This window comes from Triplophysa rosa, unplaced genomic scaffold, assembly GCF_024868665.1.
Source record: "Triplophysa rosa unplaced genomic scaffold, Trosa_1v2 scaffold34_ERROPOS2810744, whole genome shotgun sequence".
Taxonomy (NCBI): Eukaryota; Metazoa; Chordata; class Actinopteri; order Cypriniformes; family Nemacheilidae; genus Triplophysa; species Triplophysa rosa.
In genome coordinates this window covers 58334-85577 of record NW_026634353.1, presented here as the reverse complement: position 1 = coordinate 85577, position 27244 = coordinate 58334, and the positions used below count along the sequence as shown (strand labels likewise).

General features: G+C 41.5%; 2 protein-coding genes across 3 annotated transcripts in view; one reads left to right on the top strand and one right to left on the bottom strand.

Moving 5' to 3' along the window:
* Positions 1 to 6: 6 nt before the first annotated feature.
* LOC130550506 (protein unc-13 homolog A-like) overlaps positions 7 to 27244 on the bottom strand; it is an 82269-nt gene continuing 55031 nt past the window's right edge. The window contains exons 7-8 of one of the 2 annotated variants that reach the window (XM_057327987.1): positions 755 to 891; positions 7 to 447 (exon numbers count right to left, since the gene is read on the bottom strand). In XM_057327987.1, the coding sequence (XP_057183970.1) occupies positions 61 to 447; positions 755 to 891 (524 nt within the window). In that variant the 3' untranslated portion in view covers positions 7 to 60. Of the gene's footprint in view, positions 448 to 551; positions 693 to 754; positions 892 to 27244 lie in introns of those variants that run through there. The other variant, XM_057327989.1, reaches the window with a different exon arrangement.
* LOC130550507 (RNA-binding protein MEX3B-like) lies at positions 15995 to 22716 on the top strand. Its single transcript, XM_057327990.1, has 3 exons — positions 15995 to 16288; positions 16927 to 17435; positions 18676 to 22716. Exons 2-3 carry the CDS (start codon positions 16967 to 16969, stop codon positions 20013 to 20015), a joined length of 1809 nt encoding a protein of 602 aa, XP_057183973.1. The 5' UTR covers positions 15995 to 16288; positions 16927 to 16966; the 3' UTR covers positions 20016 to 22716.

Below are 27244 nucleotides of genomic sequence, written 5' to 3'. Positions count from 1 at the left end.
AGATGAGTGGGAGGAACACAGACTATGGTTAAAGTTTTGACTTACCGCTGGGAGACGTAGTCAAGCGGTGCGTAGCGTCTTTGAGATGTTGTCAGACAGAAGAACCGCTCCGATGCTGCTGGGGTGCAGGCCGTCAGGGCGGAAGAGCCTAGGTCGCTCCCAGAACAGATCAAAATTATCAACAAAGAGCAGCTTCTGTTCAATACACCATGACATCAACCATTTATTTAGAGCAAATAGTCTACTGAACTTTTCATTCCCTCGTTCGTCGGTAGGAAGCGGCCCTGATACGATGATCCTCGCCGTGGGCGATGCGTTGCGTACCGTCTCGATCAGACTCCTGAAGTCCCTCTTCAGGATCTCCGACTGCCTCATCCTGACGTCATTCACCCCCGCGTGCAGCACGACAGCTCCGACGTTAGCATCGTCCTTCAGGATCGCAGGTACCTGCGCAGAGACATCAAGAACCTTTAGTGGAGGAAGCACGTACGTTCTGGACGATTGAGTCTCCGATGACCACAGCGTTGCATTCCGTCTCGTAGAGGGCGGCAAAGCGGTTCCTGGTCAGGATCTCGAAGACCGGTGGCGGCGGTTGGGTCATCGCTTCAGTCCTGGCTCGCGCCTTTCGCCGTGGGTGTGCCGGTGCAGGAGTGAAGTTCATTTGGGCTGACCGTGTTCTCGAAGCCTGGGCTCTGTGCAGAGAAACACGCGGAGTAGAAGTGGAAGGAGTATTAAAATCGCGATGAAAACTTACCGCGGATTTGCGAGCGTCAGCTCTGGATGTTTCCAGCGCCGTTTTACGTTCTCGCAGCCGTGTCTGCTTCTCTAGTAGATCCTGGATCTGCTTCTCCACTGCCTCCAGTTCCGACTGAAGTGCGATCGTTTCCTCATCTACACTCAGAGGTACAAACACATCTGAAACATTAGCCATTAGTGATGTAATAATGAGAACAGTGTGTTAAGCAGTAAGCAGGCAGGCTGGGAATGCTAACAACCTGAGGCTAATAGCGAGTGATCCGATAAAAATAAATTATCGGTGCGTTTAAGGACGATTTTGGTATGGGATATACTTAAGGATATGTTTTACCCTCGGTGAATAACAATTTAAAACACAAGTCTTAAGATATAACAAGAATAAACAATGTATTTAGAATAAGTTTGAAAGAGCTCCGACTCAAACCACGCGCTCTCAGCAAACAGGAAGTGACTGTCATTGAGTGTCACGTGAAGCACACAATAGTGGAATTGACATTAAAATTCAGAGTCTAACTTCAAAATGCATGCATTAATGTATCTTTCCCACATTTGTAATACTTTAGTCAGTTAATAACGATTACTTTAGTTTTACAGTGCATCTGGAAAGTATTCACAGTGCTTCACTTTTTCCACATTTTGTTTGTATATTTTGCCTTATTCCAAAATGGATTAAATTCATTATTTTCCTCAAAATTCTACAAACAATACCCCATAATGACAACGTGAAAGAAGTTTGTTTGAAATCTTTGCAAATTTATTAAAAATAAAAAACGAAAAAAGCACATTCACAGCCTTTGCCATGACCTTCAAAATTGAACTTGGGTGTATCCTGTTTCCACTGATCTTCCTTGAGATGTTTCTACAACTTGATTGGAGTCCACCTGTGGTAAATTCAGTTGATTGGACATGATTTGGAAAGGCACACACCTGTCTATATAAGGTCCCACAGTTAACAGTGCATGTCAGAGCACAAACCAAGCCATGAAGTCCAAGGAATTGTCTGTAGACCGCCGAGACAGGATTGTATCGAGGCACAGATCTGGGGAAGGGTACAGAAAAATTTCTGCAGCATTGAAGGTCCCAATGAGCACAGTGGCCTCCATTCGCAAATGGAAGAAGTTTGGAACCACCAGGACTGTTCCTAGAGCTGGCTGCCCGGCCAAACTGAGCGATCGGGGGAGAAGGGCCTTAGTCAGGGCAGTGACCAAGAACCCGATGGTCACTCTGACAGAGCTCCAGCATGTCTCTGTGGAGAGAGGAGAACCTTCCAGAAGAACAACCATCTCTGCAGCACTCCACCAATCAGACCTGTATGGCAGAGTGGCCAGACGGAAGCCACTCCTCAGTAAAAGGCACATGACAGCCCGCCTAGAGTTTGCCAAAAGGCACCTGAAGGACTCTCAGACCATGAGAAACAAAATTCGCTGGTCTGATGAAACAAAGATTGAACTCTTTGGCCTGAATGGCAAGTGTCATGTCTGGAGGAAACCAGGCACCGCTCATCACCTGGCCAATACCATCCCTACAGTGAAGCATGGCGGTGGCAGCATCATGCTGTGGGGATGTTTTTCAGCGGCAGGAACTGGGAGACTAGTCAGGATCGAGGGAAAGATGAATGCAGCAATGTACAGAGACATCCTCGATGAAAACCTGCTACAGACCGCTCTGGACCTCAGACTGGGGCGACAGTTCATTTTCCAACAGGACAATGACCCTAAGCACACAGCCAAGCTGACAAAGGAGTGGCTACAGGACAACTCTGAATGTCCTTGAGTGGCCCAGCCAGAGCCCAGACTTGAACCCGATTGAACATCTCTGGAGAGATGTGAAAATTGTTGTGCACTGACGCTCCCCATCCAACCTGATGGAGCTTGAGAGGTCCTGCAAAGAAGAATGGTAGAAACTGCCCAAAAATAGGTGTGACAAGCTTGTAGCATCATACTCCGAGACTTGAGGCTGTAATTGGTGCCAAAGGTGCTTCAACAAAGTATTGAGCAAAGGCTGTGAATACTTATGTACATGTGCTTTCTTTGTTTTTTATTTTTAATAAATTTGCAAAGATTTCAAAAACTTTTCACGTTGTCATTATGGGGTATTGTTTGTAGAATTAAGGAAAATGATTAATTGAATCCATTTTGGAATAAGGCTGTAACATAACAAAATGTGGAAAAAGTGAAGCGCTGTGAATACTTTCCGGATGCACTGTATATTATTTATTTGAATGAATTAAGAGTCGTTTCGTGTGATCACTTAACTAAGGTTGATATAGGATATAGAAAGTAGTAAGTCATTAAATACTTTTTGGATAGTTATTTGTACAGTACTCTAATTACACTATTGAATATGTAACTAGTAATTAATTACTTTTTCAGAGCAACTTGCCCAACACTGGTTATACCCCAGCCAACATTTTTTTGCCAATGTAGGCCCCATATGGGCTTGAGGCATGGGCCCCAAGTGGGTTTGTCCACGGGTTCCATATCGGCCGTATGTGAATTAGCCCATATGAATCCTACGTAGAATCTGAGTGGGACCCAAGTGGGCAACATGCATAAGGCCCATATTGGTCCCACCTTATAAAGCCCATGTGGATTAAACCAAGACCCTGTATGTTAATTCCTGTTTCCTGCATCGCTGCCGGCAGCTTGTTTGTATCAGTGCACTTACACTTCGCTCTAATATTAGTGTATTTTATTATCGTTATTATTATTGTCGTTGCTAACTTATCCTGATATCTCAATAACCCTGTTCTTGTTATTTACTTGAAGATTCTAAACCAAAAGTGATAGTTAATTTAACGCCGTTAGCATAGCAATAGCGTGTTAGCTTGCTTTCTGTTTACACTGTGGAATATCATCTTGCCTCTGGTTTGTCTTGTGTGCTATCTGTTTCTCTTTTTAAGCGAGTATACTACGATTCATTGAGCAACCTTGGTAAATTGGAATTGCACTTCAAATCCGGTGAGTTATGGCTTCTATTCCTATTATTGTTACTTGCACCTCATGTCATATGTTTAGCTTAGCCTTCTCTGTCAGCTGCGAGGGTTTTATATGCGATAAATGCAGGGAAATAGATAGGCTGACAGAGAAGATCTTAGAATTAGAGTCTCGCATCCAATCTCTATCTGAGGATAGTAAGAGTTTAACTACGATAGAAAACACTTTGGATGCGAGCAACATTAGCGCACACAGCTCGGATCCGGTTGAAAATCCCCCGCAGCTGGGAAACTTCGTGACTGTGAGACGGTGTAGTCGCAGGACAAAACATCACTCAACCGTTCCGATTACAGTCTCGAACAGGTTTGCCCCGCTCAGTGACGCACCGACTGAGAAACCTGCTGAAAGTGCCCTAGTTATCAGTGATTCTATTGTTCGGAACGTTAACATAGAGGCACCAGCCACCATAGTCCAATGTTTACCGGGAGCCAGAGCGCCTGACATCAGGTCAAATTTAAATGTGCTGGCTAAGGCTAATCGTAAATTCAGTAAGATTGTTATTCACGTCGGCACAAATGATGTTCGACTCCGTCAATTGGAGATCACAAAAGATAACATTAAAGAGGTGTGTGAGCTCGCAAGCAAGATGTCAGACACTGTAATATTCTCTGGCCCCCTCACTGCTTATCGTGGTGATGAGATTTATAGCAGATTATCATCACTAAATGGCTGGTTGTCTGAGTGGTGCCTGCAGAATAATATAGTTTTTATAAATAACTGGAAGAGTTTTGAGGGCAGACCTGACCTGTTGGATGTATCCCTCCTGGGCTGGGGCTTCCATCCTGTCTAGAAATATGGCAAAGTCTTAATAATGCTAATGCTAATGCTAAAGCTTGACTCGCTGGGGCCCAGGTCAGGGAGCAGACAGTATGGCTTAACCAACTGTCTGCTTGCCATCTCACGTCGCAGAATACACTAAATGTACAACATGTAATAATCCGTTCTCCCAAACATAACAAAATAGAGACTGTGTCTGTCCCCCGGATTAGCAAACATAAAATAATGCGTAAACCTCTTGAAAGTAATTTAATAAACGTTAAACAAACTAAACATGAACAAAATACAGATAATCAACTGTTACGACTCGGATTGCTAAATATTAGATCTCTCTCTAATAAAGCACTTTTTGTTAACGATATGATAACAGATCATAAAATAGACATGCTCTGTTTGACAGAAACATGGCTAAAACCAGATGATTATATTGCTTTAAATGAATCTGTCCCCCAAGATTATTATTATAAACACGAGCCTCGTCTAAAAGGCAGAGGGGGAGGTGTCGCAGCACTTTACAATAACTCTCTTAGCATTTCCCAGAAGTCGAACTCTAAATATAATTCTTTTGAAGTCATGGTTCTTCATGTTTCAACACCTAATACTAAAGATAAAACACTTTTTAAATTGATTCTAGCTATTGTATATAGGCCTCCAGGGCACCACACAGATTTTATTAAAGAATTTGGTGGGTTCTTATCAGAACTAGTACTGGCCGCAGATAGACTCCTTGTCGTTGGTGACTTTAACATCCACGTAGATAACGTTACAGATGCCTTAGGAATGGCTTTCAAAGACACTCTTAACTCCATGGGCATTAGTCAACATGTGTCAGGACCCACTCACCTTCGTAATCATACTTTAGATTTAATACTGTCTTACGGTATAAATGTGGACGACGTTAAAATCCTTCAGCAGAGTGAAGACATTTCGGATCATTATCTGGTATTATGTTTGCTTCACTGGCCTACGGCTGCAAATAAAACTCATTGTTACAAATATGGTAGAACAATAACTTCAACTACCAAAGATGCGTTTCTCGATAATCTGCCCGAATTGTCTCAAATCATGAGAAATAACGTTGAAGATCTTGACATTACCACTGAAAATTTTAATTCCACCTTCTCGGTAACGCTAGACAAAGTTGCTCCTCTACGTTTAAAGAAGATTAAAAATGGCAGCCCCACACCGTGGTATAATGAACACACTCAGGCTCTAAAGAAAGCGGCCCGAAAAATGGAGCGCAACTTTAAGAAAACTAAATTAGAGGTATTTCGTACAGCATGGAAGGATAGTATTCGAAAATACAGGAAAGCCCTAATAACTTCTAGATCCGCCTACTTTTCATCACTAATAGAAGAAAACCAGCACAACCCTAGGTTTTTATTTAACACGGTGGCTAAATTAACAAAAAATAAATCGTCAGTGACTTCTGATCCTGTATATCAGCATAGCAGTGATGAATTTATGAACTACTTCACATATAAAATCCAAGATATTAGAGAAAAAATTATAACAATGCAATCAGAAGTGAAACCCGCTGAACAAACTAACTACAGCGCCCTTAAGGAGAAAATGCAATTATTTTATACCGTAGATCAAGATGAGCTGTCTAAAATTATTAGATCATCTAAATCAACAACATGCATACTAGACCCTATACCTACAAATCTACTGAAAGAGATGCTCCCAGAAATTATAGATCCTCTTCTTGGTATTATTAACTCATCTCTGACATTAGGACATGTGCCTAAAGCATATAAGGTGGCTGTTATAAGGCCCCTTGTCAAAAAACCCCAACTCGACCCTAGAGAACTAAGGAACTACAGGCCTATATCGAATCTACCTTTCATATCTAAAGTTCTGGAAAAAGTAGTTTCAACTCAATTATGCTCCTTCCTCCAAAGGAATGACATCAATGAAGAATTCCAGTCTGGATTTAGAGCATGTCACAGTACAGAGACTGCTTTGATCAGAGTTACAAATGATCTGCTATTGGCGTCTGACCGAGGTTGTATCTCGTTATTGGTGCTGCTAGACCTTAGTGCTGCATTCGATACCATTGACCACAGCACACTCCTACATAGACTCGAAAATTATGTCGGCATTAAGGGAATAGCTTTGAAATGGTTTAAATCTTATTTATCCGACCGTTTTCAATTTGTAGCAATAAACAATGAGGTGTCACGCAAATCGCAAGTCCAGTACGGTGTACCACAGGGCTCGGTCTTAGGGCCTCTGCTCTTCGCATTATACATGCTACCTCTAGGAGATATAATAAAGCGACACGGAGTTAGCTTTCACTGTTATGCTGATGATACTCAACTTTATATTTCCTCGAAGCCTCATGAAACACAGCAGTTCCATCGAATAATGGAATGCATAGTCGATATAAAAAACTGGATGAGTAACAACTTTTTATTACTGAACTCGGACAAAACGGAAGTGTTACTTATTGGACCGAAAACTGCTATAAGTAACAACCAAGAATACTGTTTAACTATTGACGGATGTTCCATAAAACCCTCGTCGTCAGCAAAGAATCTTGGCGTTCTATTCGATAGTAATCTGTCATTTGAGAGCCACGTCGCCAACACCTGTAAAATTGCGTTTTTCCATCTTAAGAATATATCTAAACTACGTCATATGCTGTCAATCTCAGATGCAGAGAAGTTAATTCATGCATTCATGACATCAAGACTAGATTACTGTAATGCACTGTTAGGTGGTTGCCCTGCAGGCTTATTACAAAAACTCCAATTGGTCCAAAACGCGGCAGCTCGAGTTCTTACACGTACAAAAAAGTATGAACATATTAGCCCGGTTCTGTCAACCTTGCACTGGTTACCTATAAAGCATCGCGTTAACTTTAAAATCTTGCTTATTACCTATAAAGCCTTACATGGTTTAGCTCCTCAGTACTTGAATGAACTCCTTTTGTATTACAGTCCTTCACGTGCATTACGCTCTCAGGCGTCCTGTCAGTTGGTAATACCTAGAATTTCAAAATCAAGTGCAGGTGGTAGATCCTTTTCCTATCTAGCGCCTAAACTTTGGAATAGTCTTCCCTGCACTGTCCGGGAGGCAGACACACTCTGTCAGTTTAAATCTAGACTAAAGACGCATCTTTTTAATCTTGCATACACTACTCTTCCATAATATAAATCTTCAGAGGGTTTAGGCTGCATTAGTTAGATCAACCGGAACCAAAAACACAACTGATGTACTTGTTGCATCAAAGAGTACAGAACAGTACTCTACTCTCAGCCAGTCTTGTCTCATTGTTCCAAGGTTACCACAGCGAGCAGGATGCAGTTCATGGCCTGACCTGATGGTAGAGCGGAGAATGGGAAGTGGGGACCTGACAAGAGCTGAGATGATAGAGCTGGATAAAGAAGGACGCGGTCTCTTGACATGTCTTCACCACAAAACTTCAAATGCTATTAGATTATTAATGATAATCTTAAACTATAATTTATTTTATTATTAAGTTTATTTATTTTATTTAGCCTTGTTGTGCAAGCTCTCTGGAGCTTGTGCAGAGGCAGCAGCTTTTGCCAGAGGGGAACTGGAATCCCCTGGTTGGGCCTGGGTTCTCCTGAGGTTTTTTTTCTCGATTAGAGTTTTGGGTTCCTCGCCACCGTTTGCATACTGTTTTTGCACTATTTGCCTGGCCGGGGGGCTGCTTTAGAATTTTAAAGTTTTACTTAATTAATATTGCATATAGGAATTTATAGTCTGTTATATTTGACCTGTGCTTCTCTCTCCTTTATCCTAAATGTGTGCTCTCACTGAGCGTGTGTGTGTGTGTGTGTGTGTGTGCGTGCGTGCGTGTCTGTGTGTGTGTGCGCGTACTTGTCTGTGTACGTGTGTGTGTGCGTGCGCGTCCGTGTGTGTGTCTATGTCTATGTGTGTTAGTACGTGTGCATATTGTGTGTGTGGAGTGTTTTGTATGTGGGTATGTCTGTCTTCTGTGTTTTCAACTTGTTATTGTTTTTGCAGGTCCAACTTTAATTGTTTTGCTTATAGTCAATATGTCTTATGTACAGCTGCTTTGTAACAATGAAAATTGTAAAAAGCGCTATATAAATAAAGTTGAGAGAGTTGAGTTAATTAGGGCTGTGCAAAAATATCGATACATGTAACTATCGCAATAAAAAAAATTTCGATAGTGATACCTCTACTATCGATCTTTTTTTAAAATCATGTCATATACATACGGTCAAAAGTAAGTGGAAGCGAGCATGGCGAAAAATATAAGAGCGCTTGGAGCTCTCAGTGCTGATGTGTGGGTGTGCTCTGGTTTTCAAAATAAGTACTGGAGTAATGAGTTATATAAAATAATGCTGTTTGTAGGCTTCGCAAGTCATGACACAAGTCACTTGGCTACTGCAGTGCATTAGACAAAAGGTTTATTAACAAAAGTAACAATGACATTTATTGTGCTTTCACGGATGTGACACCAGCGCATTTACAGCACGGATGAAGCAGGGGTTTTATACTGCCCATGTTCATTGTTTTAACTGTAATGCACCACAACAGCCAAGTGACTTGCGTGAGACACCTTATTCCCCTGTGCTACCCACTTGAGGGGCGCGACCCACAGTTTGGGCACCCAAACCTCTGATCTAAAGGTCCATGCATCGCACATCATGGCCACTGCAGAGGTAAGGGATGTTTTTACACTTAACCTTACAGAAAACCCCCGGTGGTGCACAGCATGTTGTATTTCTAGCTCTACTTTTTACATTTTCTATTTAAAGTATTGCAATATATCGCAAATGTGTATCGTATCGAAAATACATAGCAATATATTGTATCGTGACCCATCTATCGTGATATGTATCGTATCGGGAGGCACTTGCCAATACACAGCCCTAATGTTAATGGAGGAGCCCTGCATAGTGTATACTTGAGTGGTTGTAGATTGTTTTTTGAGGTTTCTTACAGTACATTTTTTGTTATTGCTAAATTGTAATTGACCTTTTACATTCTTATGCTCTACCAAATACAATGCAATTTTTACTGATTAAATGATAACTGCAGCATTTGGATGTTGCTTTGTTAGATGTTAGTCTTCAAAATGAATAATCTACTACTTTATATTTGCCTGTACATCATAAACATAATAGGTGCATTCTGAAAATGAAAAACACATGGATGTTCAATATCAAATTTATTATCATTTTCTGATCCTTAACACAGAATATTTAACAGAGATTTCAGATTAGAAAGGGTACTTTAAACTCTACTGAACAAAAAATATTTTGAACGCTTAAACTGCTGACAGTCTGATGTTTTGTGCCAGACTGGGGGCTCTTTTTCCACCCCTGTCTCATGCTCCAGTGGTTTCAGTCCACACCTGTAACAGAGGAACACAAATACAGTTATTTGATATGTCCAGCATCACATAGTTTACAGCACAAATGAGTACTCTACATGCTATCAATTTAATGTCAAACAATTCAAAAATCCATCACCTCACAATAACAGAACTATTAGTTGACAAGTACAGTATATACTATACTCTTATGAACAATCTGTTATGTGTAGTCTGCATAATGAAGGCAAAGATGCTGCATCCATGTGCAGACCAATCATTTAACCCCCCTGGGGTCCGAGTGGGTTTTAAATCCTGGAGAAATTTTGTCATGTCCTGAGATTTGTGCTTTGTAGTAATGCACCCATATTTTAATACATTGTTATAAGTGGTGGGAAATTATCACGTCGTGCTGTCAATCACTCTCTGGTAACGTTACGCTGAGAACCCTCAAAGGCTTTTAAAATTTTTACGTATTTAAAATGTAATGGGAACTAGCATTCTAGCACTACACAGGCAGCAGACAACGATGGCGCGGACTGCATAAATCTGGTCTCAGAACAGATTACAATTTATGTCCTACATTTCTGACATCAGCCTTTTGAGCTTTAGACGTCTGGAGAATTCAAATGAATGGCATTAAATGGTTAAATATCGTAAATTAGTGTCACTCGTCATATGCTGTGGTAAAGTCAATTCAATTTTACCTCAGATTTAACTCAGGTGGAAAAATGGCAGGTAAGTATGGAGCCAGAGATATGACAAAACAATCTGAATTTGAATTTCGTAAATCTGAATTATTGACAAGTGTTTTTTAACAAAACTGAATATTATATGGGAGTTAAAATAGTTTTGAATTAGATTTTGATTTCGAATTTGAATTTTTTTTACTTGAATATTGAACATTTGAAATTTAACACAATTGATTTTTTTTAAGGCAGAGTTTAATAGGCATGCATTTTCAAACAACATATTTTTTGCTCTGAATTCTTAGATTGCAAATATCCAGTTTTTTTTTAATACAGCCTCACGTTTTCAAGATGAAGAAGAAATTCGGAACATCAAATTCAATTTTCTAAAATTCAAAACGCAGAAATTCAGATCGTACAGAGAGTAGGTCAGAGGTCGTCCACAGGGAAGAGTAGAAGATCTCGGAAAAGTCAAACGGAGCGCTTTGGCCACAATGGCCAGTTATTTGTTTTTATTATCCAATCAAACTCAAACATGCTGTTTTGGAGAGTGGAACTTCTTACATTGCAATAAAAAGGATTTACATTTTTCAAATTGCGACCACGCCCACAAGACTACACGGGTTGATCGTTTGTTGTTGCTGCAGCATAGCCAAGCTCATACCGCTGCAATCTAAGGTAGCTGCCCGGGATGTGTGCGCTCACTGCCTGCATTTTTGCCTGCTGTGCCTCCACTGTTTGCGCTCACTCCCAGCGTTTGCTGTTGGTGCTTTTACCCACTGTGTGCTTAGTGCACGCTCGCTGCTAGCTGCCCCACTATGCGCGCTGGCTTCTAGCATTTGTGGGTGCATATACATTTAATATACGTATTAGACATGTATACAATTTTTATAAAGAACGTTTGTGGGTCCTGCAAAGTCAATAGCCGGGTTTCCATCCAAAGTTGCGAATTTAGCTTATGCGCAAAATTGGAATATCGCATAAAACATTTTCGAATAAAGCACCGTTTCCATCCAAATAGTCAACCGTCACTTCCTAATAAACTGCCACTAAATATCACTAAGAAAAGTAAGAGAAGCCGCTGAATACAATGATTTTCATGTAGAATAATACTTGCACAAGCAGACGATTACGAAACACAATAAATGCGGTGCTTTTGTGGATGTCTGCTGTTTGGGAAACACAGTCGTGACAGTTCTAAGAGGCAATTACAGAATACTTTGACGACTTCGCTCAGGCATTTAAGAATGACCGTAACAACATTTCTCATGCTGTGTAACAAGATCAGTTCTCTGGTTAGTCAGGTTACGCCGTCTCATAGTGCAGTTACGTGGCTTTTTGGAGGAATTTATTCGGCAAATGCGTTTCCATCTCCCATTATTCGCATTAACCCTTTTTCGCAAAACTGAAAAACCACCTCAAGCGAGCCTAAAAACTTTTTTGCGAATTAAGGGTTTTTAATTCGAAATTTGGCGTTTCCATCACTCGTTTCTGATGCGAAACTTCAAAATGCGAATAAAACCAACCAGAGTGATGGAAACCCGCCATGACGTACGTGGCACGCTGCAATAAAAGTTATGTATAACATTTAATGCTACAATAGAGAGAAAATGAATAAACTATGTAAGCTACAGACTGAAATAATAACTTTTGTAATAAAAAAATAGTGTATTGAAATGCTATAACTTTGATCCAGGACACATTTAACGACCAGCTGAATCTGGACACAACACACGTAAAGATTTTTTCTTATGACAAGAGCCGATTCCAGTCTTTGTCAGTCAGAAAGGAGCACACACCTAACCGCTGTGCCAGACCACTACACCACACATTCAACGACTGGACGTTCTGCTGAACCAACAAATCTATCGATCCCGTTTTGTATTCCCGTTTTGTCAGTAAAGCAACCATGATGTTCGTGTTTTTGTATGGTTATGCACTTTCTGTTTCATGCAGATTAAACATTTTGATAATGATAACAAGAGAGCATTTATTCCTCAGGATATAATGTAAGTTTTTTGTGGATATAGTTCACTATAAATAATATGTTGAGTAATATATGACTGAAAACGCCATACCTTAATATCCAGGTGCATTCTGCTGCGTTCGTATTGCAGGCTACTGTATAGTAGATAGAATGTGTTTATTTTTATTTCATTTAGACTGTATTCACTAAAACGCATAAACTGATAGCTTTTTTATTTTGCGTTGACAAAGTAGGCTATATTTAGCTTAAGATGGAGGTGTGTTCGTTTGCTAAATGAAAATCTTTTTGTTTTAATTGTACCTCATTGCTACTTGTACTTCATATAAATAAATGAATAAAAGTACTTTAAAACTGCAGTCTTTGTCATTTAAAAATGTACATAGAAATAACACAACAATAGCTTTTATATTTTTCTCCTCATTTCTCTATCTCATTGTTTGTCTGTGTTCAGTCTTTAGCTGAACACATATCTGGCATTGTCAGCCATTATGATCAAATTCCATTCATAATATAGTGAAAATAAGATTTGATTAAACATGATTAATGTTTACGACTGGCATGCTTGCTGCACTGACAAAAAAAATTCCTTTAGCCAAAGAATAGACAACAGTACTATTACAAACTATTTTTTATTAAAGTTTTTATTTCAGTGTAAATGCAGTCTGTAGCTTACATAGTTTATTCATTTTCTCTCTATTGTAGCATTCAATATTGTACATAACTTTTATTGCAGCGTGCCACGTATGTCATTGACTTTGCAGGACCCACAAACCCACATGTCTAATATATTAAATGTATATGCACCCACAAATGCTCGAAGCCAGCGCGCATAGTGGGGCAGCTAGCAGCGAGCGTGCACTAAGCACACAGTGGGTAAAAGCACCAACAGCAAACGCTGGGAGTGAGCGCAAACAGTGGAGGCACAGCAGGCAAAAACGCAGGCAGTGAGCGCACACATCCCGGGCAGCTACCTTAGATTGCAGCGGTATGAGCTTGGCTATGCTGCAGCAACAACAAACGATCAACCCGTGTAGTCTTGTGGGCGTGGTCGCAATTTGAAAAATGTAAATCCTTTTTATTGCAATGTAAGAAGTTCCACTCGCCAAAACAGCATGTTTGAGTTTGATTGGATAATAAGAACAAATAACTGGCCATTGTGGCCAAAGCGCTCCGTTTGACTTTTCCGAGATCTTCTACTCTTCCCTGTGGACGACCTCTGACCTACTTTCTGTACAATCTGAATTTCTGCGTTTTGAATTTTAGAAAATTGAATTTGATGTTCCGAATTTCTTCTTCATCTTGAAAACGTGAGGCTGTATTAAAAAAAACGGGATATTTGCAATCTAAGAATTCAGAGCAAAAAATATGTTGTTTGAAAATGCATGCCTATAAAACTCTGCCTTAAAAAAAATCAATTGTGTTAAATTTCAAATGTTCAATATTCAAGTAAAAAAAATTCAAATTCGAAATCAAAATCTAATTCAAAACTATTTTAACTCCCATATAATTTTCAGTTTTGCTAAAAAACACTTGTCAAAAATTCAGATTTACGAAATTCAAATTCAGATTGTTTTGTCATATCTCCGGCTCCATAGGTAAGTTACACGCAGGCTTAAAAATGCAAAGGAAACTGACGGTCAAAACAGGGTTCCCGGTGCTTGATAACACGGATAACAAAAACACGCTTAAGAAAATATGAATTTTACCTTCTTGTTTTTGATTATTTCCAGTCCCGACTCGATAAACTTGCTGCTCGGTGGAGTTGCCAGCGCGCCATTGCTCTGCCAAAGATATCCTTCCGCCGATAAAGAAACTCCTCTGTAGTTTGATTTATTTATTTGATTTAAATCATAGCTGTCATTTAAACATTAAACATTTTCAACAAAATAATATTTGATTATGTGATATAAGCAAAATCTACCAAAACTCAGGAGAACTACTTTGTCAAGCGGAACAAAGTGTTCTCGGTCAGGGGTGTGCTCGACTCCATGCATCACCTGCGCAAAGCAATCGGGTTTTGACATCAGGATACCGCGACATCGTTTCTAGGCAAGTGCTTCCTGATCGATCTCGCGGTAGTGTGACGTAGGCCGGTCGGTCTGCGCAGCTAAGTACGAAGTCGAAAGTATCTTATCACATTGAGCAAGAACGTCGCTTGTGAGACTCATGTAAATTGACCTGGATTTCTGCATTTATCTATCGTGGTTGATTGTCATACAGTTAGGACAGTGAAAGGAAGAAAATACTGATACAGGCCTATTGAATGAATTAACAAAAATATTCCAGAAACTCCATTTGCATTAAATACATATACAAATATCTCAGATATTTAGGCTGATTTTGTTGTTTAAAAGGATTATCAACCAAATGTTGACCAAATGCATAATGTATTTTAAGCATGAAATCATATGGCCACTTGGAACCCATGAAGGTCTCATATGGGCAAAGCTATGTGGGACCCATATTGGTATCCCACATGGGGCATATATGTTTTGCCCATCTTAAACCTATGCCCATGTGGAGCCCATATCGCCCAGATAAAACCCATATCGGGCCCACATACCAATGTTCAAATGTACGCATTTAAAGGAGTTTAAAGGCATAATATGTATTTTAAGCATAACATCAGTGTGCCCACATGCAGCCCATAAAGGCAAACCTATATGGGACCCACATTTGTAATCCCACATAGGGCCCATATATTTTGCCCTTTTTAGCCCATGCGGAGCCCACGTCGCCCAGATATAACCCACATGGGGCCCACATACCAATGTTGGCATGGGATATCTCTTCTAACCTGTCACATACATCAGCATTTGTGTGATTTCTTTATTATGAAAATATCTGCAAATTTCTGGTGGTGATTTCTCGGTCTACATTTTCTCTAGTTTATGACTGGGACCTAAAATCTTCATCTTGTGTTAACCAGCACAAAGTTCACTTGTTAAATAATGAAAAAATTTTGATCTAGGTCCAGTTTCACAGACAAGGCTTAGCTTAAGACATAAAATCAGTGTGCCTTAGTTAAATGCCTTAGTTAAATTGGGATATTTAAGTGGCTTTTAAAATGCCTCAGATAAATACATTACTGGTGTGCATATTGAGACAAAACATGGCAATGACATATTTTAATTTTTAAGACATGTCAGGCAATTTATTTTCAGTCAGGACAGCTCAAATTTTCATTTTAGTCTGGGACTAGCCTTAAACCTTATCTGTGAAACCGGGCAATAAGCTTTAAAATCAGTTGCATTTTCAAACACACAAAAAACATTTAGTCGGCCCGCCAGTAATTTAAATATATAATCTAGTTGTATAAATAATAATAACCCATTGTGCCGTATTATAAGAAAACGCGATGATTTGGAAAAAAAATCAGGGCGCGCGCCTGTGCCGCGTGGCCTTTGAACCCATTGTTGTTGCGCCGGCGTGACGTCAGCGCCGCGTGCTGGAGCGAGCGTGGCGCGCGTCTGCACGCAGACAGACAAAGACAGCGAACCGGAGGAGCAGGAGAGAGCGCGTTTCCCCCTCCAGTACAACACGCGTAAAAACGCCTCGAGAACATGAGCGCACCGCTCGAGCGAGAGACGCCGTGATTTTAGCGCAAGCTGGCGTTTGATTTTTTTTACCGCGATTGCTTTTATAAAACCAACGCTTTTCTCCAACGCCCCCCTAATAACAACTAGCAGCTCCGCTAGCGGTTAGCCATCATCCTAACCACAGCCTTCCAGCAAACCCGAGAAAAAGAGCGCCTGGAGGAATTACGGTGAGTTTTCTGTCGGTGCGTTTGAGAGCGCGTCTGCGTGATTTTACTCTCACCCGGGTTTCTGAGCGCACGGGATCGTCCGCGTGGTGCGCGGCTGAGGTCCACAAACAAAGGCGACAATGTGACTGCTCGTCTCCGGTTAGCGCCGCGGCTAACAACACTTTGCTTCCAACTCTGTATTTCCCTTTAAACTCGCTTTTAACGCGTCTTACATGTCACGTATCACAACGCGGCTGTTGCATTTGTATCGTGTGGTTTTATTGTCATGAACTGTAACAGTGTTGTTATAATGTAACAGCCGCGCACGGCTAAACAACAGGCAGCAACAATAAAGACAAAGAGACACGAGACGTGGAGCGCTGGAAAACAAGGGCACGAGTTAGGGCTCTAGAGCACACAGTAGTGTATACTATGACTCAAGAAGTGTTTTGAAAATATGTAAGTAAAATGTAACTCTATTATAATATATTACTATATAAAAACCAAGACAAATCTTTAAAACACACTTGCTAGGGACTCCGTTGGTACTGTAGTAGTGCACACTCTGACCTTTTTAAGTGACCATGCATGCTTTGTTTAAAGGTTTTTCTTCACTTGCTTTCTGCCGCTTTCTAAAATATTTTCTTTCTTCTATAAAGCGCGCTTGCTTTGTTGGCTGATGCACACACGGGCACTACTATGCCTAGCCCCCTGTTCCACACTGACATCATGGATCACGATATGGTAGTGAGCACCACCGGGCAGTCCAACGGGGTCAGTCTGCCCCCCTCCCGGGACACGGATAAGGAGTCCCGGGACGAAGGCCATCAGGAGGCGCTGCGCTTCGCTTTGGATCAGCTGTCACGCATGGCGCTCGAGAAGGTCGATTGTCTGGACGGGACGACGGGCAGCGAGAACTGTAACGGAGGCGGCGGTTACGTCGACTTGCAGATGCTCGAGCACACGAACGGCTCGCGAGAATCGCCCGGCTCGTGCTCGCCATCCCCGGAGTACTACGGCTCGGGAGGCAGCGGCGGGTACCACATGGCCGGCTCGCATTCCATCCTCGCGGATCAAAGCTCGGTGCTTCGGAAGAGGAGCGTCAACATGACCGAGTGTGTACCCGTGCCCACGTCGGAGCATGTGGCGGAAATTGTCGGGAGACAGGGTGAGTTTAACTTTCTTTGTAATTTCATGTAAATGTTTTGGTGATAAGTAAATATGATCATGTCCCTGGTTATAGTTGCACGATGTGTGATACAAGTAGTTCACTTTAGAATGTCACGAAGTGACAATATTGGATCAGTTCAGTGAGAGAGTTTAACGCATGCCGTTGTTATTGTTGTCATGCAGTGTGGGCTTTGCGCGGATGTTGTGTCAAATGGAGGTTTGATGTGGATGTTATTGTTGGTTGGATGTTGGTGGATGGGTGGGGGCAGTAGACAAAGCGGCAGATTGTCGGAATCTGGACGTGTCCAGACAAAAGAGACGCGTATCGACCGATGCGGCCCCATCTCAACGCCCGAACTTGTCCGTTGCTTATTGATCTCCGATCGCCTTTTGTTTCCGTTACTATATGGTGATAATAAACGCTGTATATGCACGCGCGGGGTCATGTGAGGATATACGAGAGTGATGTAAGTACGCAGGGCCGATCTGCAGTCTGATGTTTTTGTGTCTGTTTCAGACATTTGTGAATACATTTCACTTGTTTTAGTAAACACTGTTTATGAATCGTGTATAAATGTGAATTATTTGTGCGGCGGCGAGGTTTAGCACGGCGAGGCTGCGCTTGTTACATTGTTCTCTTTGTTTGAAATGCCATGCTTTCAGCCTGCCGCGATGACGTCACCGGGCGCGCACGCCATTGGCTGCGTGACGCGAGGCGTCCGGATTTAAAGAGACAGAGCGCCTCTGTTTTCTCCTGCAGTGTGGCAGACGAGCAGTAGAACAGTCGACATGAATGTGTCAGTTTTTAAATTTTGCATGTTTTTTTCAACATTCGTGTCAGATTTATAACCGTGAAGCCCTTTTAAGTGTTGTACATCCTGATATTAGATGCATTGATGTCTTTATGTAACCTGAATTCTGCGCCTCTATATGGCACAGCAGTCATTCACTCGAATGTATAATGTCAAGAGAGACAAAAATAGACTTAATGAAGTATTTATAGACCCATACAGGCATAGGTAAACGTTTTATTGATCATTTGTGAGAAATGAAAGCGTGTGTTAGCTGGAATGCAAAACATTAGGAAAGGCAGAGAAGTTAAACACTGTGTATATTGCATGAATTAAAAATATTCTGTTCATTCAACTCTATTAGTCCATGAAGTAATTTAAATAATTTATTAATCACTCTGACAAACTCTTACTGGCACATCTCTCCCTCTCTCTTTATGTCCACAGGTTGTAAGATCAAAGCTTTACGAGCAAAAACAAACACTTACATCAAGACCCCTGTGAGAGGAGAAGACCCCGTGTTCATCGTGACGGGCAGGCGAGAAGATGTGGAAATGGCCAAGCGAGAGATCATTTCTGCAGCCGAGCACTTCTCCATGATACGTGCCTCGCGCTGTAAAGCGGGCGGAAGTGGTCCCAGTTCGGGCGGATCTCTCCCCGGACCTCCAAACCTGCCGGGCCAGACCACCATCCAGGTGCGAGTTCCGTATAGAGTTGTCGGGCTGGTGGTGGGTCCCAAGGGAGCCACTATCAAGCGCATCCAGCAGCAGACGCACACCTACATCGTCACGCCAAGCCGTGAGAAAGACCCTGTGTTTGAGGTGACCGGCATGCCTGAGAACGTGGACCGCGCCCGAGAGGAGATAGAAACGCACATCACACTCCGCACGGGTGCCTTCGTGGATCTCCAAGGCGACAACGACTTCCACAACAACGGCACTGATGTCAGCCTAGAGGGCCTGGGATCGCTGGGTCTGGGCGGCACACTGTGGTCTCGTGCCAGCCACTCCGCACCTCCTCCTCCTGCCACCCACCACCACTCCACCCGTAAGATGTCATCAGCGTCCTACTCTAACGGCACGCTGAGTTCAGAAACATTCTCTGCGTCGCGGCGAGCGACAGATGGCGGGAGTCCCACCAGCCCTTTCAGCACTAGCAGTGCCGGTGGCAGTTTCTCGTTTGGGGGAGACTCCACCCCAGGCCTCCCCGGTACCTCTGAAGACCTCGGCTTTGAGTTAACCGGCGGTAACATCTGGGCTCCCTTTGTAAATGGTGGCAAGCAGCAGCCTCAGCTTCGGCGTAACAGCAGTGGCCTCAGCGGGGGCGCTGTGACCCCGCGCCTGTCACCCACCCTGCCCTCCGACGTGTCCGTCATCGATCACCCGCTGGCACGCCGGGTGCAGAGCGACCCCCTCAGCGCCCTCTCCTGGCTGCAGGCGGGCGGTGGCTCCTTCTCAGGCGGCAGTAGCAGCAGCGGCGGAAGCTCGACCGGTTACTCATCCTGCTCGGCCTCATCGCTGCCTGGTGGATCACCCACTGACTCCGAGGGAGGAGGCAGTGGCGTGGCCATGGCGTCTTCCGTGCTGGGCCGGCTGAAAGCGGGTGTGGTGCCCTGCGGAAGCAGGGACTGTTTCGTGTGCTGCGAGAGCGAGGTGACTGCCGCATTGGTTCCCTGCGGGCACAACCTCTTCTGCATGGATTGCGCCGGTCAGATATGCCAGTCACAAGAGGCCGAGTGTCCCGTGTGCCGCACCCCTGCCACGCAGTGCATCCGAATCTTCTCTTAATGCCCCTGTTAAAGACTGTCTTCATAGGATTGACAGTGGTTATTAGATGACACTATTCTGATTTATTGACTATTATAATAATAATAATAATAACAACTCTGAAAGTAATGATGTTACTAGCGACTCAAGTACTTTTTTCTTGGAACTGAGGATCAAACAGTGTCTTATCTTTGGCCCTTCACCTTCATTTGCTCGAGCTGTTCAACGGTTATTTCTCCATGATGCTTCCAGGTGACCTTGACCGGGTTTGTTTTGCCTGCAACTCTTTCTACTCGCAGAGATTTTACACTCGCGTAAGACTGCACTTTTTTTCTAATGTCTTGTTTCGTTAGAAGGTTGGTGATGCAGTTGTTTTTTTAAATTATTTTTTATAAAATCTTGTGTTGCCGTTTTGCCTTTTTAACCTTTTTTTAATGCGGTCGGCTTTGTGCAGCACGCCCGCGACAATGACGCAAGAACCTGCACACTCGTAGACCAAAACATTAGAGATGTTCATGTTTTTTTATCAATGAAGAAAGGAACACTTAATATTTATACGCGTTAAGAGTCGATTACCAATGTTATAGTTATTGTTGAATCTAAAATAGATAGAATAGTACATGTTAGGAATATCGTTGCCATGCTATAGGAGATCTCTCACACTACCTTATAAACTCCATACTCTCATACACCAGTAGATGAAGTCAGAGTTTGTTTTTAAGAAGACGATGATGTGGACTCTTGATGTTTGTTCATTCCTACGGTCTTCACTCCTGAAACAGGGTTGTTAGTATTTCAAATGGCGACATCTTTATCTGTTACGATTTTACTGTTAAGAGACTTTTGTTGTCGTTGTGGTAAGACTGAATGTGGGCAGCACAGGTGTTGACTCCGCCCCCTCATTGAACCACATGACTTATACTGAATTATAACGTAGGTCTTTATAACTTGACATGAATGTTCTCTTCGTCGTGGATGTGTGTGTGTGTTTGTTTTTAAATGGACTGTTGTAGAGCCATCCCAATCGTGCACTGCGACACATTGAAATGTTCTTTTGATCCCTGAGCAGAGTAAAGTCTTCCGGCTCCCTCGCCGAGAGCATGTCATCCTGAGGTTAATCTTTTGCGTTTTCATCCCGCGGCGTTCGCACTTAGATTCATAATTCCCTTAAGCTGCATGTGAACGTGCAAATCAAATCTGTAGCCCCTTCGAAAGGTTGTGACGAACAAGCCATGAATCGATCACACTTTAAAGGGCTTCCGGTAATATCAATACACTACACTTCAGGTCGTGTCCTATGATAAACGCGATCTATCCGTATGGCAGCTATATCATCCAGGGGTTCCATACGTTTAGTGATGACGAGTCATTTTATTGGCAGTCAAATCTTCCATGTCGACAGCCAGCCAGTAAGACGAAAGGGACTTTCTACCACATGTTGAAGGGAGGCTTTTCTCTATAACCTGTTTTGCATGATTTGTACATATCGGCGGTGTCATTTTTTTTAAGGTAAGGGATCACGTGACTTTTGTGTTACCGAACATTACGGATAGTGCCATCAGATGTGAAAGTAGTAAACGGTGCCTTGGTGTAAGAGGTCAATACTGACTCGTCTGTTGAATAAAGAATCTGAAGATTGTTTCAGGAACTTCCCCCTTCACGTTCTCATTTCAGTGGTTTTCCAAATGCAGAGATGACGCTTCAGATGTGTGGAGGAGGCCATCGTCTTCAAAGAGCCATGTAGTATCTGAGCCACCATTGGTTTTTTCTTAACATTTGCTGGTCTGATGATGTTTGTTCTTAGTTAGGTTTGAGGTTTGGAGGGAATCGTCTGGTGAGGTGTGTAGTTTAACTGGTTTAAAGGTACAGAAAGTAGCTTAAAGTCTGTAGTTTTCTGTTCTCGTGTCTGTGGCGTGTTTGGGCATCTCGATCGGGCGATGAAGGTCATGTGACTCGTGAAGAATTGGTGGTGGACCTGAAGCTGGATTGTTTGCCGCCTCGTGGTTTAAAAACAGGGTTTAATGTGGATTGATTTCAGAGATCTCGGGCAGATTAGCATCGGAAAGACATCAAACGCTGTTTTCCCATGAATCACTTTTGCCAAAATTTTGCTCCACTTTGTTTTTGCTTTAACTTCTTTTTTTCATACGCAGAACGAAAAGTTGTTTCCATAACAGAACTTCAGGCCTAATTGTAAATATCCAGAATACAATCGTTAGGATTCGTTTTTAAAAAGGACAAAACTGAAAAAGGTTAATGTAGTTTTTAAACCATGTATCTTGATTTGTAACTTAAACTCTCTGCATGTCTTGAAGCCATCAGGCATTAGCTAAACATTTTCTAAAAATGAAAAGACAAAAAAGAAAACTTTTTTACACATTTTATTTTTACAAGTTATTTGCTTACCTTAACATAAATATCCCAGATTATAATGTGACCCTTTTTTTACGACAAATTTGTCTTTATTTTCCATATTTCTGTTTCCTGTGTACAACATATAGGCAATTTATAACAAAATGAGAAAAAATTATTGAAGAAATTTAAAATTGAAATATATTTTATTTGAAAGTTTATGGACCTTTTAACCGTGAGCTGGAACACTTGTATACGCATATGATTTGAGCTGACTTTACGGTTATGAGAAATGTATCGAGAGTTTTATTTTTTATGCTTCTTTAATAAAATCTCGTTTTTTGTTTTGTTTTTGTACTGTAAAACAATAGTCCTGTATCTGAGTGTCTTTATTTACTGTACCGTAGAACATTGCAGAGTTTGACTCCAAATCGAACACATGAAAATTTTTCTTAGCTCTTTAAAGTCCCAGTGAAATTAAAATGTACAATGCCTATTTTTTTCATGAAATATTGCTGTTTGTTAACGATGTGTGGCAATCTCTTTTTAAAATTTGTGTGCCCTCATAATCTTAAATTAAATTCTAAAAAAGCACTTCCGTCAGTGTCCATCTTAAATGTTAGACGGCCTGGGGAAGCATCCATTAACTCCTTCCCTTCAACTGTCAGTCTGCAGTTTTTTAACATCCAATCAAATCGCAGAGGAAGACGGAAGCCACGCCCACTGTTTTTCTCATTGAAAATTCCATTTCACTAGGAAATGTCAAAATACGGAAGTAAAAACGATCGCAACTTCCGGTTCACGGGGACTTTAATGTGAGTTTGATAAGAGCTGGAGTGAAACTGTGGGGCAGAGAGGTGCTGGACTCAACGTTCAGATGTTCAGCTGTGTTAAAAATGTAGAATTATTGACTTCAGTTTCACAGTAAGTTTAACAGATGCCAAAAAAATGTATGGGTTTTGTAAGATTTATCTGCATAGTTTATTAAGTGACCTTCACTACTACCAGTCAGTAATATCAAATCTCATGCTTCTTAAAAATAAGCAGATTTTGTGGTTTCCATTGTAAGTCTGTGGTGCAAGTCAAGAATCCATTTTAGAGATTTGTTAACATTTGACTATGTGCTGGAAGCACTTGATGAAATTATTTTTAATGTCAGGACAAACTTCAAGTCTTCATGGAGAACACACAGAACCGAATGGCCACATAAAAATAGTCTCATCTTTATGGACACTTTAGATTTTACAGCTTAAACATTTTCTTAGAATTAATTTAAAGGCGCAGTTCTTGAAAATCAGCGGCCACTAGCTTTGTATTATGGTTTTGCAATGAATCTCTGAGTCATTTGCCCACCCCTCCCTTTCGAATTACGACGGTGGCCGCAACAGTAAAAAAAAAAAGATGTCGTCTACTGAGACAGCGGATAGTAGTGATACAAGCAGGTAAGGCAAATTGGCAATATATTAACGTAATTCATCATTTAACATGTATTCTATTGCGAAAGTTACTGTTACAATTCTATAATTAGATATATTTCTTGCATGCTATCTAGTACACGCTGAGAGTAGTGAAGTAACTAAAGTTAGCTAATCATAAATAGCAACGCTGTTCAAAGCGTTTGATCTGACAGCGACATAGGCAGTTAGGTGTAAGTTAGTAGACGTTTGTCTACCCCTTTGTAAAGTCAGGAACAACCGGAGTACGTACCGCAGGGACGGAAAAACATTATTATTCGGAGGTTATATGGCCATTTGTATAAAATGATAACGTTAAAGTTTCAACAAAACAGTTGTTTGGTAAACATTGAAAAAGTGGAAACATTGAAAATGTTGAATTATCTTACCAGTCTAGCAGAAAACAGGCAACTTCGGCGTCGCCTTGAAAACATTTGTTTTTCCCACAGTGCCTTCCATCTGGTAATAGATACACCGATGTTTATCCTGGATTTCTGCCGTCGTTTGTCTCTAATTCGTCTGGCAGCATCACGTTTGCGCTTCTTTGACGACGGAGATGTCGGCGCTTGTGCACAATACGCATGGTCCTCAATTTTATCAAAACTTCTAAGACAGAACAATCAATTGCTTCAGCTAGACGACGACTACTCCTCCTCCTCTCCGTACTACGACTTACTACTTTGTGCGTCTTCAACTCAGTGATGACGCAAGCTGCGTCTAAAAACACACACGAAGACCAACATATACGAAACGCGCTCTGTAGAGCTTTTTGTCCGTTAGAGCTTACTGTACAAAACATGGCTGCGCAACATAACAAATTCGATGTAGATAGGCCCGCTCCCTATGTAGTAGGGCTGTCACGATTATGAAATTTGGCTGACGATTAATTGTCTACTAAATAATTGCGATTATGACGATTAATTGTTAATTGATAAATTGGGTCATATATTTAAGGTTTAGGCTTTTACCTGTCAATAATACAAACACCAAATACTTGTAAATTAAGTAAATTGATCAGGGGTGAATTGAAGCCACCATTAAAATACTATCAGTCATAGAAATGCTTCTAGTGTGTTTTTTCTCACTTGCAAGACTAAAATAAAAGTTTACTTCTATGTTAATGAGATTTTGGTAGACTGGTTTTCACAGTTTTCTGCAGGTTATTTTTATGGTATATGCTTTAGTTTTTTTTTAAAGTGATTGTGTTTTGGTGGTACATACTTGTGTATTACCATGCTTTAGTTACAATATATACACTAAAATATGCAATATGCAGATGCACTATAGCTCCCCCTAGTATCTTCTATAGAGATGTGCAATAATTGCGATGATCTGAAACCATCACGATGAGGTCAAACAATCGCGATGAGACGATTATTCAATATTCGTGACAGCCCTACAATATAGATACAACTGGTTTATTCTAAGGTAATAAAAACATAACTTTTCATTACGTAAGGTTTTTATACACATCTAAAGACACAGTTTTGTATGTTATATTGCATTTCTGTTAATAGCTCATACAAAACATCCCGCACTGTACCTTTAAGTGCTTTAACAAAACGTTTTCTTTTTCGATTTTTTTTAAATGGCTGGTTTTTCTTCTTTTTTAATGGCATGAATTAATTAATCTCTCAACTTTTATGAACATGGAGCATGTTTTTAGATATCCGTTGAACCAGCAAGGGATAAAACGTGTATTACTACAGTATTCCACTATTGCCAAATTGTGAAATATTTTATGTGTGGCTGACGCAGAGAAGCTTATTCATGCATTTGTGACCTCAAGACTAGACTACTGTAATGCACTGCTTAGTGGTTGTCCTGCAGCATCAATAAACAAACTACAGTTAGTTCAGAATGCAGCTGCCAGAGTTCTAACCAGGTCCAGAAAATACGATCACATAACCCCAATGTTATCAACCCTTCACTGGTTACCCATTAAGTATCGTATTGACTTTAAAGTTCTTTTAATTACTTATAAAGCCTTAAACGGTTTAGCCCCTACCTACATAACAGAGCTTCTACCACACTACAACCCATCACGCTCTCTAAGATCTCAAAACTCCAGACTTTTGATAACACCTAGAATAACTAAATCCACCAAAGGGGGCAGAGCTTTCTCATACGTAGCACCTAAACTCTGGAATAGCCTCCCCGATACTATTCGAGGGTCAGACACACTCTCCCAATTTAAATCTAGATTAAAGACACATCTTTTCAGCCAAGCATTCACTAATACATAGCTAATGAACAGCAGCTACGCTAATTATTCTCTTTCTGTTTCTGCCCTCGCCTCGGGATGCCCATCCCGAGGTAGGGAGAGATTCCGCCAGGCCCAGATGAACGTCATATGCCCATCCACAACTAGAGATTACGCCAGCTACATCGGAAAATCCCGTGCCATCCTCCTGCGAGAGCCTGCGGACTGACTGACCATCCAGCTCCATCCAAGGCAATTCCATCACCACCCAAGAAAAAGGCGACCATCTGGCCGGCCCAGCTCAGACAATTCCATCCCCAACCGAGAGCAAAGACGGACTACCTGTCACATAAATGCTAAATTTACAATACTTGGTATTTAATGCTAAACTTACATCACACGACAGCAGTTTGAAGTTATGGCTGCACTCAGTGACTTTGATTGGAGGTAGCTGGGTGGGTGTTGTAGGGAGTGGGGGGGCTTGTTGGTTGTGGTTCGGGGCGTTTCATTTGTTGGGACTGTGTGGATCTGGTCTGGTTGGTCTTGTTTTGTGGTCGATGTCGGACAACAGAGGAATAAAGTTAATTATGCCATTACTACTTTTCCCTGGTTGTTCCTCTGTTGTCTGTTGTTGATCGCGGAATGAGACCGGGTTGGACCTGCACGGTTTCGGCGGGTGGGGCTTCCTGGGTCGCGGCTCGTGGGCTCTCCCTGTTCTTCGTGGACGTTGCTCGGTGGCTTTGGTCGGGGTCACTGAGTGCAGCTATGACACGTCAGAGGAGATCTGGCCCTCCCGGCTGAGCCTGGTTTCTCCCGAGGTTTTTTTTTCTCCATTATTCATCATTGGAGTTTGGGTTCCTCGCCACAGCAGAGCAGTGCAGTGTTGGCTTGCTCACCGGGAGACTGCATTTATTTATTTATTTATTCATTTATTTATTAGATATTATTTATTATAATGATCTTGCTTGGTCTATAAACACCATGCACTGTGCTGTGTTTTACCTTTCTGTGTTTTTCTTATTTGCTCCTGTAAAGCTGCTTTGGAACAATGCACATTGTGAAAAGCGCTATATAAATAAAATTGAATTGAATTGAATTGAACTATTCCTGCAATTTGTAGACTTTCACAGTTTGCACATTTTCTGTGTAAGATCTGCAACATCCTTGAACTGACCTTACATTTTCATGATTTAAACAAAAGACATTCCTAACATGAAATTGGGCTGAAATGCAACGGCCTG